The sequence below is a fragment of the Tenebrio molitor genome, chromosome 1, assembly GCF_963966145.1.
Source record: "Tenebrio molitor chromosome 1, icTenMoli1.1, whole genome shotgun sequence".
Lineage (NCBI taxonomy): Eukaryota > Metazoa > Arthropoda > Insecta > Coleoptera > Tenebrionidae > Tenebrio > Tenebrio molitor.
Window position 1 is genome coordinate 46,872,074 of NC_091046.1, and position 20,082 is coordinate 46,892,155.

Sequence of the window (20,082 nt, forward strand, 5' to 3'; positions counted from 1 at the left end):
TGCAGAATTTAGAAGCCGGATCAAAAGCCAACCATGATGCTGGAATATTGTCTTTTGATGAAATGACGAGAGCCGTGCAAGGACAGAAGAAAATGTTTCCTTCTGGGATACCAGAATGTGGAACGGACGCTCTCAGATTCACACTGTGTTCACACAATGTTAAAAGTGAGTCCAGAATTATCAATTTTCCTTAAACTGGCACCTTGACAATTAACTAAAGTCCATTCACGTTGGATTTTCCTAGTCAAGGTCAAATAATTCAATATTATGGCGGTGTGATTTTTACTTCAAAAATGCTTTAGCTGTGTATGTCACCAATACGGGCTGATAAAGTAACCAAGTCATTCGTAGACTGTAGAGGTTATGTTATTCGCTGTCAGCAAAGAAACAGTCATTTTTCAAATATTGTTTTTAGAGGATAACAGTAGGTAATAATACATCCATTTTGTTATCATTTGCACTAAAAATAGTGTCAGTTCTTAATCGGTATGATAGGATTAGGAACATACAATAGGTACCTAACTCCTACCTACTGGTGTTGTATTTTTCTGCTTGCGCTGTTGATTAAGTGAAAAAACCCCTAATGACTACAGTGATGACTGATGAGGAACCAGAATAAGTTATAGAAAATGAACCCAATAGAAAATTGTGTGAAGTTTCTTTCATTGGAAGCGATGGAAGTAAGGAATGCATCTAAATGATGGAACAAATTTGGCAATAAAATTTCAGTTATTCAGAGACACTTATACGTTTTGATTGTGGTTGTGACGTTTCAAGAATATATTGTTACAATTGCATACCACAAAAGAAAGGTGTATTTTGATTTTTAATGATTTTTTTCTAATTTAAGTTTTTTCGATGTTCACATTACCTTTAAAATAACGTTGTATTGTTAAAACTGCTCAATAAAGGTCGTAAATAGATTATAATCATGTTAATACATACAATACATTAAATATTAAAGGATTCTGACTAATTAATTTTCGAACTGAAGCTATTTTTTCTTGAGTCCGTATTAGCTTGCGGGTTTCGTCACATTACGTCAGTTGTGGAAGGTTAACGCAATTTTAAAATTAACCTTTTTTCTTTTCGCCATGGTAAAATCACCCAGGAATAGAATTTTATTAAAAAATCTGTGACTTTATTTCACACGTCAAACTAACATTCAAAATTAAAGACGTCAAATCGCTCTATCACGAATAAAACACGATAATGTAAAATTTACTAGGAAAGGAGGCGCAGGCTTGCAACGTGACAACAATTTGGCAGAGAAAATCCAACGTGAATGGACTTTACTGTAAAACGTTTTAAATGTGGATTGTCAAACTCAAGGTCGCTTGAAACTTATGATTGAACTGTACGTTAGTGAGAAATCTGTCATACCTTATTGGCGATTTCAGCTATCAGTGAGACATCTGGTGTGAATTGTATGCAAAATTTTAAGACACACTCAAGCTGGTGGCTGTTGAAATGATCTGTGTTTTTAAAACAAAACGACGGTTTAATTGGAATTTGTTATTTAAAAATGACCAAAAATAAGACCGTCAAAAGAAATTGTTGTGTTTTTGGCTGTGCCGAAAAGACGAACCAGAAAGCATGTTTCTATTTTATTTCCGCGTTGTGGTGTAAAAGTAAAATGTTTTCGGAGTAGAGAGAAGGAAAATATAGGGAAGAGCTTTATTAACGGGAAAATCTTTCTATAATTATATGAGGGTCTGTGGAAAACAGTTTAAAAAAGACCACATTTTTGTAAGTTAAATAGTATTTTTTGCATATCGTAATGAAAGTGGCACTTTTTTACACGCAAAATCATAGTGAAAGTAAATAGCACTTTTTTACACGAAAAATCGTAGTGAAAGTAGTACTTTTTTGCATCATTTTATTCCAATTCCTTGGAGATGACTGTCAAAGCATACCTAATTTTTTTTTGTAATTTTTCATAAATCCTTTTAGATCAAATTTCTCAACTTACATCGATATGCAAAAAAATAACAACACGTTATGAAAGTCTCTTTTTTTCACTTACCTATTTGCTTGATCTCCAAATTCGTGAAAAAAAGTGTGACTTTCATAACTAGCTGTAAAGTTTGGAAAAAATATTCTGAACGCTGGCAATTAACCCTATTTGACTTTGTGGGTCGTTTACAAACACTATAATACTATAAACAACCCTCGCAATAGAGACCGACTAAGCTGTGCAGGCCCAGCAGCGAGCAGTGCATCAAGAACTTAATACTTTTACAACATTGCCTGTAAACTTATTGTAAAGGACCCAAAAAGTTAAATACGGATAATTGCGAGCGTTCAGAATATCTTTTGCTAAACTTTACAAATAATTACCTAGGTATTTAAGGTTATATTTTGAAATGATTTATATTTATATTGGGTGACTACTCAAGGCACTTGTTTGTAGAGATAATCCAAAAATTTCGTACCTTGTTTCCACCACTTTAGTAACACCACATAAAATTAACCAACTTCGCACACAACACTGTTTCGCGTTTCACAACACATCCATTTTCTGCCGTTGCCTCTAATAAACCAACGTTTTGTGTAATGTGTAACCTTAAAAAAAAACATCACAAAAACGGCAAATTACCGTAAAACCAACGACTTATTTTAAAAAACAATGCAGTATGTACAGACATAAGCCAGATCGAGCGGGAGTATGATTTGGCCACAGATTTGGCAACAGTGGTTTAGTGGCGCCCCCAACGGTAGCCGAAATCGCCAATAACGGCGCCTAGTTACTTTTGCTGGTAGTGCCAACTTAAAGACAAGTCGAGACCCCATATGTTGGTGTGGGAGCCAGTGGCGGCTCGTGACCTCTGGGTGAGGTGAGGCCAAGCGTGAGGCGCATGTTTTGGAACATTTAACAACGACATAACTAAATCAAATTGGGGATTCATGTTTGATGGTTGATCTACCTATGTTACCTTACCAAAAATCAAAAATGTGCACTTAACCAAATCAAAATAACCACCGAAAATGACACAAAGGTTACCAGCACAGCACAAATTATTATTCAAACTGTTACTGAATTATATTAGTTGGCGCGAAGGCGCCGCGTCGCGGCGGCCCGCTGGAGTAATAAATTGGCGTGATCTTTACGTCATTTTTGGGGGATGATTGGTTAAAAGGCGCGCGTTAAAAAATATGGTGTAGCTCAATGCATGCTGCCAAAATTGTAGTACGAGATTCCACGATGCTCACCGGGAGGCCCCGAAAATTTCATACCACCTAGCAGATAAACCATTCGATGCGAGTCTTTTTTTCTCTGGAATTAGACTATAATACGCATGCGCAAAGTGACGTAAGTGATGGTGACGTAAGATCGGTCTCGATTCGTAGTAATTGACGCGGCCACTAGTGGATGAGGCGCGACGATAAATATTTGAATATTTCCCGTTGCACTGGGAGCGCTAGATTTAAAATTTATCGCTCTCCAGTGGAACACAGAAAACAAAATAAATGCTTTAGATACTACTCCTGATATTCTTGCTCGGATTTACTAGTTTGAAAATATATTAAATTATAAAATAATTATAATATAAAAACAAATCTGCAAAATACTAATTCTTAAAAATAAATTTTTATTTAAATTCATGCTTAAATGAGGATGAGGCCCGGCCTCAGTTGCCTCACCTGACGAGCCGCCACTGGTGGGAGCCAAAAATAGGCAAAAATATGGGTTTTTTGTTTTTTTGTGAATTTCTCTTAAACGAAAAAAGCGAGCTAAAACTTTTTCGACTCAAAAGAAGCGCATTGAAAAGAGGAATCCAGCGGTGTATAATTCATTGTCATTTTATGTTTAATAAGGGAGCTACGGCCGTTTAAATGTTTTTCGGGGTGAAAATTAGATAGAGGGGGGGGTACACGGTTTTCTTCCAAACATTTTTTGTCGCCGATTCGAACCAAATTGCGGTGAGATATTGTATAGGGTGTGTTGAATTCAGGCATGAAAGTTCCGGCCATAGACCCCATTTGTTGGTGTGGGAGCCAAAAATAGGCAAAAATATGGGTTTTTTGGTTTTTGTGAATTTCTCTTAAACGAAAAAAGCGAGCTAAAATTTTTTCGACTCAAAAGAAGCGCCTTGACAAGAGCAATCCAACGGTGCAAAATTCATTGCCATATGTGGCTTAATAAGGGAGCTATGGGCGTTTAAATGATTTTCCGAAGTGAAAATTAGATAGAAGGGGGGGGTACGTGGTTTTTTTCCGAAATTTTTTTGTCGCCGATTCGAACCAAATTGCTGTCAGTTATTGTATAGGACGAGTTGAATTCAGGTATAGTAAAAGTTCCGGCCATTGAACCCATTTTTTGCTGTGGGAGCCAAAAATATGGATTTTTTGGTTTTTTGCGAATTTCTCTAAAACGGAAAAATCCAGGTAAATTTTTTTCGGCTCAGAAGAAGCGCCTTGACAAGAGCAATCCAACGGTGCAAAATTCATTGCCATATGTGGCTTAATAAGGGAGCTATGGGCGTTTAAATGATTTTCCGAAGTGAAAATTAGATAGAAGGGGGGGGGTACGTGGTTTTTTTCCGAAAATTTTTTGTCGCCGATTCGAACCAAATTGCTGTCAGTTATTGTATACGATGAGTTGAATTCAGATATAGTAAAAGTTCCGGCCATTGAACCCATTTTTTGCTGTGGGAGCCAAAAATATGGATTTTTTGGTTTTTTGCGAATTTCTCTAAAACGGAAAAATCCAGGTAAATTTTTTTCGGCTCAGAAGAAGCACCTTGACAAGAGCAATCCAACGGTGCAAAATTCATTGCCATATGTGGCTTAATAAGGGAGCTATGGGCGTTTAAATGATTTTCCGAAGTGAAAATTAGATAGAAGGGGGGGGTACGTGGTTTTTTTCCGAAAATTTTTTGTCGCCGATTCGAACCAAATTGCTGTCAGTTATTGTATAGGACGAGTTGAATTCAGGTATAGTAAAAGTTCCGGCCATTGAACCCATTTTTTGCTGTGGGAGCCAAAAATATGGATTTTTTGGTTTTTTGCGAATTTCTCTAAAACGGAAAAATCCAGGTAAATTTTTTTCGGCTCAGAAGAAACACCTTGACAAGAGCAATCCAACGGTGCAAAATTCATTGCCATATGTGGCTTAATAAGGGAGCTATGGGCGTTTAAATGATTTTCCGAAGTGAAAATTAGATAGAAGGGGGGGGTACGTGGTTTTTTTCCGAAAATTTTTTGTCGCCGATTCGAACCAAATTGCTGTCAGTTATTGTATAGGACGAGTTGAATTCAGGTATAGTAAAAGTTCCGGCCATTGAACCCATTTTTTGCTGTGGGAGCCAAAAATATGGATTTTTTGGTTTTTTTTTTATTTCTCTAAAACGGAAAAATCCAGGTAAATTTTTTTCGGCTCAGAAGAAGCGCCTTGACAAGAGCAATCCAACGGTGCAAAATTCATTGCCATATGTGGCTTAATAAGGGAGCTATGGGCGTTTAAATGATTTTCCGAAGTGAAAATTAGATAGAAGGGGGGGGTACGTGGTTTTTTTCCGAAAATTTTTTGTCGCCGATTCGAACCAAATTGCTGTCAGTTATTGTATAGGACGAGTTGAATTCAGGTATAGTAAAAGTTCCGGCCATTGAACCCATTTTTTGCTGTGGGAGCCAAAAATATGGATTTTTTGGTTTTTTGCGAATTTCTGTAAAACGGAAAAATCCAGGTAAATTTTTTTCGGCTCAGAAGAAGCGCCTTGACAAGAGCAATCCAACGGTGCAAAATTCATTGCCATATGTGGCTTAATAAGGGAGCTATGGGCGTTTAAATGATTTTCCGAAGTGAAAATTAGATAGAAGGGGGGGGGGGGGTACGTGGTTTTTTTCCGAAAATTTTTTGTCGCCGATTCGAACCAAATTGCTGTCAGTTATTGTATAGGACGAGTTGAATTCAGGTATAGTAAAAGTTCCGGCCATTGAACCCATTTTTTGCTGTGGGAGCCAAAAATATGGATTTTTTGGTTTTTTGCGAATTTCTCTAAAACGGAAAAATCCAGGTAAATTTTTTTCGGCTCAGAAGAAGCGCCTTGACAAGAGCAATCCAACGGTGCAAAATTCATTGCCATATGTGGCTTAATAAGGGAGCTATGGGCGTTTAAATGATTTTCCGAAGTGAAAATTAGATAGAAGGGGGGGGGTACGTGGTTTTTTTCCGAAAATTTTTTGTCGCCGATTCGAACCAAATTGCTGTCAATTATTGTATAGGACGAGTTGAATTCAGGTATTGTAAAAGTTCCGGCCATTGAACCCATTTTTTGCTGTGGGAGCCAAAAATATGGATTTTTTGGTTTTTTGCGAATTTCTCAAAACGGAAAAATCCAGGTAAATTTTTTTCGGCTCAGAAGAAGCGCCTTGACAAGAGCAATCCAACGGTGCCAAATTCATTGCCATATGTGGCTTAATAAGGGAGCTATGGGCGTTTAAATTATTTTCCGTAGTGAAAATTAGATAGAAGGGGGGGGTACGTGGTTTTTTTCCGAAAATTTTTTGTCGCCGATTCGAACCAAATTGCTGTCAGTTATTGTATAGGACGAGTTGAATTCAGGTATAGTAAAAGTTCCGGCCATTGAACCCATTTTTTGCTGTGGGAGCCAAAAATATGGATTTTTTGGTTTTTTGCGAATTTCTCTAAAACGGAAAAATCCAGGTAAATTTTTTTCGGCTCAGAAGAAGCGCCTTGACAAGAGCAATCCAACGGTGCAAAATTCTTTGCCATATGTGGCTTAATAAGGGAGCTATGGGCGTTTAAATGATTTTCCGAAGTGAAAATTAGATAGAAGGGGGGGGTACGTGGTTTTTTTCCGAAAATTTTTTGTCGCCGATTCGAACCAAATTGCTGTCAGTTATTGTATACGATGAGTTGAATTCAGATATAGTAAAAGTTCCGGCCATTGAACCCATTTTTTGCTGTGGGAGCCAAAAATATGGATTTTTTGGTTTTTTGCGAATTTCTCTAAAACGGAAAAATCCAGGTAAATTTTTTTTCGGCTCAGAAGAAGCGCCTTGACAAGAGCAATCCAACGGTGCAAAATTCATTGCCATATGTGGCTTAATAAGGGAGCTATGGGCGTTTAAATGATTTTCCGAAGTGAAAATTAGATAGAAGGGGGGGGTACGTGGTTTTTTTCCGAAAATTTTTTGTCGCCGATTCGAACCAAATTGCTGTCAATTATTGTATAGGACGAGTTGAATTCAGGTATTGTAAAAGTTCCGGCCATTGAACCCATTTTTTGCTGTGGGAGCCAAAAATATGGATTTTTTGGTTTTTTGCGAATTTCTCTAAAACGGTAAAATCCAGGTAAATTTTTTTCGGCTCAGAAGAAGCGCCTTGACAAGAGCAATCCAACGGTGCAAAATTCATTGCCATATGTGGCTTAATAAGGGAGCTATGGGCGTTTAAATTATTTTCCGTAGTGAAAATTAGATAGAAGGGGGGGGTACGTGGTTTTTTTCCGAAAATTTTTTGTCGCCGATTCGAACCAAATTGCTGTCAGTTATTGTATACGATGAGTTGAATTCAGATATAGTAAAAGTTCCGGCCATTGAACCCATTTTTTGCTGTGGGAGCCAAAAATATGGATTTTTTGGTTTTTTGCGAATTTCTCTAAAACGGAAAAATCCAGGTAAATTTTTTTCGGCTCAGAAGAAGCGCCTTGACAAGAGCAATCCAACGGTGCAAAATTCATTGCCATATGTGGCTTAATAAGGGAGCTATGGGCGTTTAAATGATTTTCCGAAGTGAAAATTAGATAGAAGGGGGGGGTACGTGGTTTTTTTCCGAAAATTTTTTGTCGCCGATTCGAACCAAATTGCTGTCAATTATTGTATAGGACGAGTTGAATTCAGGTATTGTAAAAGTTCCGGCCATTGAACCCATTTTTTGCTGTGGGAGCCAAAAATATGGATTTTTTGGTTTTTTGCGAATTTCTCAAAACGGAAAAATCCAGGTACATTTTTTTCGGCTCAGAAGAAGCGCCTTGACAAGAGCAATCCAACGGTGCAAAATTCATTGCCATATGTGGCTTAATAAGGGAGCTATGGGCGTTTAAATGATTTTCCGAAGTGAAAATTAGATAGAAGGGGGGGGTACGTGGTTTTTTTCCGAAAATTTTTTGTCGCCGATTCGAACCAAATTGCTGTCAGTTATTGGTATAGGACGAGTTGAATTCAGGTATAGTAAAAGTTCCGGCCATTGAACCCATTTTTTCTGTGGGAGCCAAAAATATGGATTTTTTGGTTTTTGCGAATTTCTCTAAAACGGAAAAATCCAGGTAAATTTTTTTCGGCTCAGAAGAAACACCTTGACAAGAGCAATCCAACGGTGCAAAATTCATTGCCATATGTGGCTTAATAAGGGAGCTATGGGCGTTTAAATGATTTTCCGAAGTGAAAATTAGATAGAAGGGGGGGGTACGTGGTTTTTTTCCGAAAATTTTTTGTCGCCGATTCGAACCAAATTGCTGTCAGTTATTGTATACGATGAGTTGAATTCAGATATAGTAAAAGTTCCGGCCATTGAACCCATTTTTTGCTGTGGGAGCCAAAAATATGGATTTTTTGGTTTTTTGCGAATTTCTCTAAAACGGAAAAATCCAGGTAAATTTTTTTCGGCTCAGAAGAAGCGCCTTGACAAGAGCAATCCAACGGTGCAAAATTCATTGCCATATGTGGCTTAATAAGGGAGCTATGGGCGTTTAAATGATTTTCCGAAGTGAAAATTAGATAGAAGGGGGGGGTACGTGGTTTTTTTCCGAAAATTTTTTGTCGCCGATTCGAACCAAATTGCTGTCAGTTATTGTATACGATGAGTTGAATTCAGATATAGTAAAAGTTCCGGCCATTGAACCCATTTTTTGCTGTGGGAGCCAAAAATATGGATTTTTTGGTTTTTTGCGAATTTCTCTAAAACGGAAAAATCCAGGTAAATTTTTTTCGGCTCAGAAGAAGCGCCTTGACAAGAGCAATCCAACGGTGCAAAATTCATTGCCATATGTGGCTTAATAAGGGAGCTATGGGCGTTTAAATGATTTTCCGAAGTGAAAATTAGATAGAAGGGGGGGGTACGTGGTTTTTTTCCGAAAATTTTTTGTCGCCGATTCGAACCAAATTGCTGTCAGTTATTGTATACGATGAGTTGAATTCAGATATAGTAAAAGTTCCGGCCATTGAACCCATTTTTTGCTGTGGGAGCCAAAAATATGGATTTTTTGGTTTTTTGCGAATTTCTCTAAAACGGAAAAATCCAGGTAAATTTTTTTTCGGCTCAGAAGAAGCGCCTTGACAAGAGCAATCCAACGGTGCAAAATTCATTGCCATATGTGGCTTAATAAGGGAGCTATGGGCGTTTAAATGATTTTCCGAAGTGAAAATTAGATAGAAGGGGGGGGTACGTGGTTTTTTTCCGAAAATTTTTTGTCGCCGATTCGAACCAAATTGCTGTCAATTATTGTATAGGACGAGTTGAATTCAGGTATTGTAAAAGTTCCGGCCATTGAACCCATTTTTTGCTGTGGGAGCCAAAAATATGGATTTTTTGGTTTTTTGCGAATTTCTCTAAAACGGAAAAATCCAGGTAAATTTTTTTCGGCTCAGAAGAAGCGCCTTGACAAGAGCAATCCAACGGTGCAAAATTCATTGCCATATGTGGCTTAATAAGGGAGCTATGGGCGTTTAAATTATTTTCCGTAGTGAAAATTAGATAGAAGGGGGGGGTACGTGGTTTTTTTCCGAAAATTTTTTGTCGCCGATTCGAACCAAATTGCTGTCAGTTATTGGTATAGGACGAGTTGAATTCAGGTATAGTAAAAGTTCCGGCCATTGAACCCATTTTTTGCTGTGGGAGCCAAAAATATAGATTTTTTGGTTTTTGCGAATTTCTCTAAAACGGAAAAATCCAGGTAAATTTTTTTCGGCTCAGAAGAAACACCTTGACAAGAGCAATCCAACGGTGCAAAATTCATTGCCATATGTGGCTTAATAAGGGAGCTATGGGCGTTTAAATGATTTTCCGAAGTGAAAATTAGATAGAAGGGGGGGGTACGTGGTTTTTTTCCGAAAATTTTTTGTCGCCGATTCGAACCAAATTGCTGTCAGTTATTGTATACGATGAGTTGAATTCAGATATAGTAAAAGTTCCGGCCATTGAACCCATTTTTTGCTGTGGGAGCCAAAAATATGGATTTTTTGGTTTTTTGCGAATTTCTCTAAAACGGAAAAATCCAGGTAAATTTTTTTCGGCTCAGAAGAAGCGCCTTGACAAGAGCAATCCAACGGTGCAAAATTCATTGCCATATGTGGCTTAATAAGGGAGCTATGGGCGTTTAAATGATTTTCCGAAGTGAAAATTAGATAGAAGGGGGGGGTACGTGGTTTTTTTCCGAAAATTTTTTGTCGCCGATTCGAACCAAATTGCTGTCAGTTATTGTATACGATGAGTTGAATTCAGATATAGTAAAAGTTCCGGCCATTGAACCCATTTTTTGCTGTGGGAGCCAAAAATATGGATTTTTTGGTTTTTTGCGAATTTCTCTAAAACGGAAAAATCCAGGTAAATTTTTTTTCGGCTCAGAAGAAGCGCCTTGACAAGAGCAATCCAACGGTGCAAAATTCATTGCCATATGTGGCTTAATAAGGGAGCTATGGGCGTTTAAATGATTTTCCGAAGTGAAAATTAGATAGAAGGGGGGGGTACGTGGTTTTTTTCCGAAAATTTTTTGTCGCCGATTCGAACCAAATTGCTGTCAATTATTGTATAGGACGAGTTGAATTCAGGTATTGTAAAAGTTCCGGCCATTGAACCCATTTTTTGCTGTGGGAGCCAAAAATATGGATTTTTTGGTTTTTTGCGAATTTCTCTAAAACGGAAAAATCCAGGTAAATTTTTTTCGGCTCAGAAGAAGCGCCTTGACAAGAGCAATCCAACGGTGCAAAATTCATTGCCATATGTGGCTTAATAAGGGAGCTATGGGCGTTTAAATTATTTTCCGTAGTGAAAATTAGATAGAAGGGGGGGGGGTACGTGGTTTTTTTCCGAAAATTTTTTGTCGCCGATTCGAACCAAATTGCTGTCAGTTATTGGTATAGGACGAGTTGAATTCAGGTATAGTAAAAGTTCCGGCCATTGAACCCATTTTTTGCTGTGGGAGCCAAAAATATGGATTTTTTGGTTTTTGCGAATTTCTCTAAAACGGAAAAATCCAGGTAAATTTTTTTCGGCTCAGAAGAAACACCTTGACAAGAGCAATCCAACGGTGCAAAATTCATTGCCATATGTGGCTTAATAAGGGAGCTATGGGCGTTTAAATGATTTTCCGAAGTGAAAATTAGATAGAAGGGGGGGGTACGTGGTTTTTTTCCGAAAATTTTTTGTCGCCGATTCGAACCAAATTGCTGTCAGTTATTGTATACGATGAGTTGAATTCAGATATAGTAAAAGTTCCGGCCATTGAACCCATTTTTTGCTGTGGGAGCCAAAAATATGGATTTTTTGGTTTTTTGCGAATTTCTCTAAAACGGAAAAATCCAGGTAAATTTTTTTCGGCTCAGAAGAAGCGCCTTGACAAGAGCAATCCAACGGTGCAAAATTCATTGCCATATGTGGCTTAATAAGGGAGCTATGGGCGTTTAAATGATTTTCCGAAGTGAAAATTAGATAGAAGGGGGGGGTACGTGGTTTTTTTCCGAAAATTTTTTGTCGCCGATTCGAACCAAATTGCTGTCAGTTATTGTATACGATGAGTTGAATTCAGATATAGTAAAAGTTCCGGCCATTGAACCCATTTTTTGCTGTGGGAGCCAAAAATATGGATTTTTTGGTTTTTTGCGAATTTCTCTAAAACGGAAAAATCCAGGTAAATTTTTTTCGGCTCAGAAGAAGCGCCTTGACAAGAGCAATCCAACGGTGCAAAATTCATTGCCATATGTGGCTTAATAAGGGAGCTATGGGCGTTTAAATGATTTTCCGAAGTGAAAATTAGATAGAAGGGGGGGGTACGTGGTTTTTTTCCGAAAATTTTTTGTCGCCGATTCGAACCAAATTGCTGTCAGTTATTGTATACGATGAGTTGAATTCAGATATAGTAAAAGTTCCGGCCATTGAACCCATTTTTTGCTGTGGGAGCCAAAAATATGGATTTTTTGGTTTTTTGCGAATTTCTCTAAAACGGAAAAATCCAGGTAAATTTTTTTTCGGCTCAGAAGAAGCGCCTTGACAAGAGCAATCCAACGGTGCAAAATTCATTGCCATATGTGGCTTAATAAGGGAGCTATGGGCGTTTAAATGATTTTCCGAAGTGAAAATTAGATAGAAGGGGGGGGTACGTGGTTTTTTTCCGAAAATTTTTTGTCGCCGATTCGAACCAAATTGCTGTCAATTATTGTATAGGACGAGTTGAATTCAGGTATTGTAAAAGTTCCGGCCATTGAACCCATTTTTTGCTGTGGGAGCCAAAAATATGGATTTTTTGGTTTTTTGCGAATTTCTCTAAAACGGAAAAATCCAGGTAAATTTTTTTCGGCTCAGAAGAAGCGCCTTGACAAGAGCAATCCAACGGTGCAAAATTCATTGCCATATGTGGCTTAATAAGGGAGCTATGGGCGTTTAAATGATTTTCCGAAGTGAAAATTAGATAGAAGGGGGGGGTACGTGGTTTTTTTCCGAAAATTTTTTGTCGCCGATTCGAACCAAATTGCTGTCAATTATTGTATAGGACGAGTTGAATTCAGGTATTGTAAAAGTTCCGGCCATTGAACCCATTTTTTGCTGTGGGAGCCAAAAATATGGATTTTTTGGTTTTTTGCGAATTTCTCAAAACGGAAAAATCCAGGTAAATTTTTTTCGGCTCAGAAGAAGCGCCTTGACAAGAGCAATCCAACGGTGCAAAATTCATTGCCATATGTGGCTTAATAAGGGAGCTATGGGCGTTTAAATGATTTTCCGAAGTGAAAATTAGATAGAAGGGGGGGGTACGTGGTTTTTTTCCGAAAATTTTTTGTCGCCGATTCGAACCAAATTGCTGTCAGTTATTGTATACGATGAGTTGAATTCAGATATAGTAAAAGTTCCGGCCATTGAACCCATTTTTTGCTGTGGGAGCCAAAAATATGGATTTTTTGGTTTTTTGCGAATTTCTCTAAAACGGAAAAATCCAGGTAAATTTTTTTTCGGCTCAGAAGAAGCGCCTTGACAAGAGCAATCCAACGGTGCAAAATTCATTGCCATATGTGGCTTAATAAGGGAGCTATGGGCGTTTAAATGATTTTCCGAAGTGAAAATTAGATAGAAGGGGGGGGTACGTGGTTTTTTTCCGAAAATTTTTTGTCGCCGATTCGAACCAAATTGCTGTCAATTATTGTATAGGACGAGTTGAATTCAGGTATTGTAAAAGTTCCGGCCATTGAACCCATTTTTTGCTGTGGGAGCCAAAAATATGGATTTTTTGGTTTTTTGCGAATTTCTCTAAAACGGAAAAATCCAGGTAAATTTTTTTCGGCTCAGAAGAAGCGCCTTGACAAGAGCAATCCAACGGTGCAAAATTCATTGCCATATGTGGCTTAATAAGGGAGCTATGGGCGTTTAAATTATTTTCCGTAGTGAAAATTAGATAGAAGGGGGGGGTACGTGGTTTTTTTCCGAAAATTTTTTGTCGCCGATTCGAACCAAATTGCTGTCAGTTATTGGTATAGGACGAGTTGAATTCAGGTATAGTAAAAGTTCCGGCCATTGAACCCATTTTTTGCTGTGGGAGCCAAAAATATGGATTTTTTGGTTTTTGCGAATTTCTCTAAAACGGAAAAATCCAGGTAAATTTTTTTCGGCTCAGAAGAAACACCTTGACAAGAGCAATCCAACGGTGCAAAATTCATTGCCATATGTGGCTTAATAAGGGAGCTATGGGCGTTTAAATGATTTTCCGAAGTGAAAATTAGATAGAAGGGGGGGGTACGTGGTTTTTTTCCGAAAATTTTTTGTCGCCGATTCGAACCAAATTGCTGTCAGTTATTGTATACGATGAGTTGAATTCAGATATAGTAAAAGTTCCGGCCATTGAACCCATTTTTTGCTGTGGGAGCCAAAAATATGGATTTTTTGGTTTTTTGCGAATTTCTCTAAAACGGAAAAATCCAGGTAAATTTTTTTCGGCTCAGAAGAAGCGCCTTGACAAGAGCAATCCAACGGTGCAAAATTCATTGCCATATGTGGCTTAATAAGGGAGCTATGGGCGTTTAAATGATTTTCCGAAGTGAAAATTAGATAGAAGGGGGGGGTACGTGGTTTTTTTCCGAAAATTTTTTGTCGCCGATTCGAACCAAATTGCTGTCAGTTATTGTATACGATGAGTTGAATTCAGATATAGTAAAAGTTCCGGCCATTGAACCCATTTTTTGCTGTGGGAGCCAAAAATATGGATTTTTTGGTTTTTTGCGAATTTCTCTAAAACGGAAAAATCCAGGTAAATTTTTTTTCGGCTCAGAAGAAGCGCCTTGACAAGAGCAATCCAACGGTGCAAAATTCATTGCCATATGTGGCTTAATAAGGGAGCTATGGGCGTTTAAATGATTTTCCGAAGTGAAAATTAGATAGAAGGGGGGGGTACGTGGTTTTTTTCCGAAAATTTTTTGTCGCCGATTCGAACCAAATTGCTGTCAATTATTGTATAGGACGAGTTGAATTCAGGTATTGTAAAAGTTCCGGCCATTGAACCCATTTTTTGCTGTGGGAGCCAAAAATATGGATTTTTTGGTTTTTTGCGAATTTCTCTAAAACGGAAAAATCCAGGTAAATTTTTTTCGGCTCAGAAGAAGCGCCTTGACAAGAGCAATCCAACGGTGCAAAATTCATTGCCATATGTGGCTTAATAAGGGAGCTATGGGCGTTTAAATTATTTTCCGTAGTGAAAATTAGATAGAAGGGGGGGGTACGTGGTTTTTTTCCGAAAATTTTTTGTCGCCGATTCGAACCAAATTGCTGTCAGTTATTGGTATAGGACGAGTTGAATTCAGGTATAGTAAAAGTTCCGGCCATTGAACCCATTTTTTGCTGTGGGAGCCAAAAATATGGATTTTTTGGTTTTTGCGAATTTCTCTAAAACGGAAAAATCCAGGTAAATTTTTTTCGGCTCAGAAGAAACACCTTGACAAGAGCAATCCAACGGTGCAAAATTCATTGCCATATGTGGCTTAATAAGGGAGCTATGGGCGTTTAAATGATTTTCCGAAGTGAAAATTAGATAGAAGGGGGGGGTACGTGGTTTTTTTCCGAAATTTTTTTGTCGCCGATTCGAACCAAATTGCTGTCAGTTATTGTATACGATGAGTTGAATTCAGATATAGTAAAAGTTCCGGCCATTGAACCCATTTTTTGCTGTGGGAGCCAAAAATATGGATTTTTTGGTTTTTTGCGAATTTCTCTAAAACGGAAAAATCCAGGTAAATTTTTTTCGGCTCAGAAGAAGCGCCTTGACAAGAGCAATCCAACGGTGCAAAATTCATTGCCATATGTGGCTTAATAAGGGAGCTATGGGCGTTTAAATGATTTTCCGAAGTGAAAATTAGATAGAAGGGGGGGGTACGTGGTTTTTTTCCGAAAATTTTTTGTCGCCGATTCGAACCAAATTGCTGTCAGTTATTGTATACGATGAGTTGAATTCAGATATAGTAAAAGTTCCGGCCATTGAACCCATTTTTTGCTGTGGGAGCCAAAAATATGGATTTTTTGGTTTTTTGCGAATTTCTCTAAAACGGAAAAATCCAGGTAAATTTTTTTCGGCTCAGAAGAAGCGCCTTGACAAGAGCAATCCAACGGTGCAAAATTCATTGCCATATGTGGCTTAATAAGGGAGCTATGGGCGTTTAAATGATTTTCCGAAGTGAAAATTAGATAGAAGGGGGGGGTACGTGGTTTTTTTCCGAAAATTTTTTGTCGCCGATTCGAACCAAATTGCTGTCAGTTATTGTATACGATGAGTTGAATTCAGATATAGTAAAAGTTCCGGCCATTGAACCCATTTTTTGCTGTGGGAGCCAAAAATATGGATTTTTTGGTTTTTTGCGAATTTCTCTAAAACGGAAAAATCCAGGTAAATTTTTTTTCGGCTCAGAAGAAGCGCCTTGACAAAAGCAATCCAACGGTGCAAAATTCATTGCCATATGTGGCTTAATAAGGGAGCTATGGGCGTTTAAATGATTTTCCGAAGTGAAAATTAGATAGAAGGGGGGGGTACGTGGTTTTTTTCCGAAAATTTTTTGTCGCCGATTCGAACCAAATTGCTGTCAATTATTGTATAGGACGAGTTGAATTCAGGTATTGTAAAAGTTCCGGCCATTGAACCCATTTTTTGCTGTGGGAGCCAAAAATATGGATTTTTTGGTTTTTTGCGAATTTCTCTAAAACGGAAAAATCCAGGTAAATTTTTTTCGGCTCAGAAGAAGCGCCTTGACAAGAGCAATCCAACGGTGCAAAATTCATTGCCATATGTGGCTTAATAAGGGAGCTATGGGCGTTTAAATGATTTTCCGAAGTGAAAATTAGATAGAAGGGGGGGGTACGTGGTTTTTTTCCGAAAATTTTTTGTCGCCGATTCGAACCAAATTGCTGTCAATTATTGTATAGGACGAGTTGAATTCAGGTATTGTAAAAGTTCCGGCCATTGAACCCATTTTTTGCTGTGGGAGCCAAAAATATGGATTTTTTGGTTTTTTGCGAATTTCTCAAAACGGAAAAATCCAGGTAAATTTTTTTCGGCTCAGAAGAAGCGCCTTGACAAGAGCAATCCAACGGTGCAAAATTCATTGCCATATGTGGCTTAATAAGGGAGCTATGGGCGTTTAAATGATTTTCCGAAGTGAAAATTAGATAGAAGGGGGGGGTACGTGGTTTTTTTCCGAAAATTTTTTGTCGCCGATTCGAACCAAATTGCTGTCAGTTATTGTATACGATGAGTTGAATTCAGATATAGTAAAAGTTCCGGCCATTGAACCCATTTTTTGCTGTGGGAGCCAAAAATATGGATTTTTTGGTTTTTTGCGAATTTCTCTAAAACGGAAAAATCCAGGTAAATTTTTTTCGGCTCAGAAGAAGCGCCTTGACAAGAGCAATCCAACGGTGCAAAATTCATTGCCATATGTGGCTTAATAAGGGAGCTATGGGCGTTTAAATGATTTTCCGAAGTGAAAATTAGATAGAAGGGGGGGGTACGTGGTTTTTTTCCGAAAATTTTTTGTCGCCGATTCGAACCAAATTGCTGTCAGTTATTGTATACGATGAGTTGAATTCAGATATAGTAAAAGTTCCGGCCATTGAACCCATTTTTTGCTGTGGGAGCCAAAAATATGGATTTTTTGGTTTTTGCGAATTTCTCTAAAACGGAAAAATCCAGGTAAATTTTTTTCGGCTCAGAAGAAACACCTTGACAAGAGCAATCCAACGGTGCAAAATTCATTGCCATATGTGGCTTAATAAGGGAGCTATGGGCGTTTAAATGATTTTCCGAAGTGAAAATTAGATAGAAGGGGGGGGTACGTGGTTTTTTTCCGAAAATTTTTTGTCGCCGATTCGAACCAAATTGCTGTCAATTATTGTATAGGACGAGTTGAATTCAGGTATTGTAAAAGTTCCGGCCATTGAACCCATTTTTTGCTGTGGGAGCCAAAAATATGGATTTTTTGGTTTTTGCGAATTTCTCTAAAACGGAAAAATCCAGGTAAATTTTTTTCGGCTCAGAAGAAACACCTTGACAAGAGCAATCCAACGGTGCAAAATTCATTGCCATATGTGGCTTAATAAGGGAGCTATGGGCGTTTAAATTATTTTCCGTAGTGAAAATTAGATAGAAGGGGGGGGTACGTGGTTTTTTTCCGAAAATTTTTTGTCGCCGATTCGAACCAAATTGCTGTCAGTTATTGGTATAGGACGAGTTGAATTCAGGTATAGTAAAAGTTCCGGCCATTGAACCCATTTTTTGCTGTGGGAGCCAAAAATATGGATTTTTTGGTTTTTTGCGAATTTCTCAAAACGGAAAAATCCAGGTACATTTTTTTCGGCTCAGAAGAAGCGCCTTGACAAGAGCAATCCAACGGTGCAAAATTCATTGCCATATGTGGCTTAATAAGGGAGCTATGGGCGTTTAAATGATTTTCCGAAGTGAAAATTAGATAGAAGGGGGGGGTACGTGGTTTTTTTCCGAAAATTTTTTGTCGCCGATTCGAACCAAATTGCTGTCAATTATTGTATAGGACGAGTTGAATTCAGGTATTGTAAAAGTTCCGGCCATTGAACCCATTTTTTGCTGTGGGAGCCAAAAATATGGATTTTTTGGTTTTTTGCGAATTTCTCTAAAACGGAAAAATCCAGGTAAATTTTTTTCGGCTCAGAAGAAGCGCCTTGACAAGAGCAATCCAACGGTGCAAAATTCATTGCCATATGTGGCTTAATAAGGGAGCTATGGGCGTTTAAATTATTTTCCGTAGTGAAAATTAGATAGAAGGGGGGGGTACGTGGTTTTTTTCCGAAAATTTTTTGTCGCCGATTCGAACCAAATTGCTGTCAGTTATTGGTATAGGACGAGTTGAATTCAGGTATAGTAAAAGTTCCGGCCATTGAACCCATTTTTTGCTGTGGGAGCCAAAAATATGGATTTTTTGGTTTTTGCGAATTTCTCTAAAACGGAAAAATCCAGGTAAATTTTTTTCGGCTCAGAAGAAACACCTTGACAAGAGCAATCCAACGGTGCAAAATTCATTGCCATATGTGGCTTAATAAGGGAGCTATGGGCGTTTAAATGATTTTCCGAAGTGAAAATTAGATAGAAGGGGGGGGTACGTGGTTTTTTTCCGAAAATTTTTTGTCGCCGATTCGAACCAAATTGCTGTCAGTTATTGTATACGATGAGTTGAATTCAGATATAGTAAAAGTTCCGGCCATTGAACCCATTTTTTGCTGTGGGAGCCAAAAATATGGATTTTTTGGTTTTTTGCGAATTTCTCTAAAACGGAAAAATCCAGGTAAATTTTTTTCGGCTCAGAAGAAGCGCCTTGACAAGAGCAATCCAACGGTGCAAAATTCATTGCCATATGTGGCTTAATAAGGGAGCTATGGGCGTTTAAATGATTTTCCGAAGTGAAAATTAGATAGAAGGGGGGGGTACGTGGTTTTTTTCCGAAAATTTTTTGTCGCCGATTCGAACCAAATTGCTGTCAGTTATTGTATACGATGAGTTGAATTCAGATATAGTAAAAGTTCCGGCCATTGAACCCATTTTTTGCTGTGGGAGCCAAAAATATGGATTTTTTGGTTTTTTGCGAATTTCTCTAAAACGGAAAAATCCAGGTAAATTTTTTTCGGCTCAGAAGAAGCGCCTTGACAAGAGCAATCCAACGGTGCAAAATTCATTGCCATATGTGGCTTAATAAGGGAGCTATGGGCGTTTAAATGATTTTCCGAAGTGAAAATTAGATAGAAGGGGGGGGTACGTGGTTTTTTTCCGAAAATTTTTTGTCGCCGATTCGAACCAAATTGCTGTCAGTTATTGTATACGATGAGTTGAATTCAGATATAGTAAAAGTTCCGGCCATTGAACCCATTTTTTGCTGTGGGAGCCAAAAATATGGATTTTTTGGTTTTTTGCGAATTTCTCTAAAACGGAAAAATCCAGGTAAATTTTTTTTCGGCTCAGAAGAAGCGCCTTGACAAGAGCAATCCAACGGTGCAAAATTCATTGCCATATGTGGCTTAATAAGGGAGCTATGGGCGTTTAAATGATTTTCCGAAGTGAAAATTAGATAGAAGGGGGGGGTACGTGGTTTTTTTCCGAAAATTTTTTGTCGCCGATTCGAACCAAATTGCTGTCAATTATTGTATAGGACGAGTTGAATTCAGGTATTGTAAAAGTTCCGGCCATTGAACCCATTTTTTGCTGTGGGAGCCAAAAATATGGATTTTTTGGTTTTTTGCGAATTTCTCTAAAACGGAAAAATCCAGGTAAATTTTTTTCGGCTCAGAAGAAGCGCCTTGACAAGAGCAATCCAACGGTGCAAAATTCATTGCCATATGTGGCTTAATAA

The 20,082-nt window shown here is 38.1% G+C and overlaps 1 protein-coding gene and 1 long non-coding RNA gene across 2 annotated transcripts in view; both read left to right on the top strand.

Annotated features, from left to right (window-relative positions):
- ValRS-m (Valyl-tRNA synthetase, mitochondrial) overlaps nt 1–20,082 on the top strand; it is a 58,744-nt gene that overhangs the window by 3,664 nt on the left and 34,998 nt on the right. Inside the window, exon 7 of the mRNA XM_069060091.1 lies at nt 6–165. Within this exon, the coding sequence (XP_068916192.1) occupies nt 6–165 (160 nt within the window). The remainder of the gene's footprint in view (nt 1–5; nt 166–20,082) is intronic.
- Nucleotides 219–1,498, top strand: LOC138139801 (uncharacterized). Its single transcript, XR_011162380.1, has 2 exons — nt 219–428; nt 594–1,498. It is a non-coding gene; the product is annotated as an uncharacterized lncRNA (long non-coding RNA).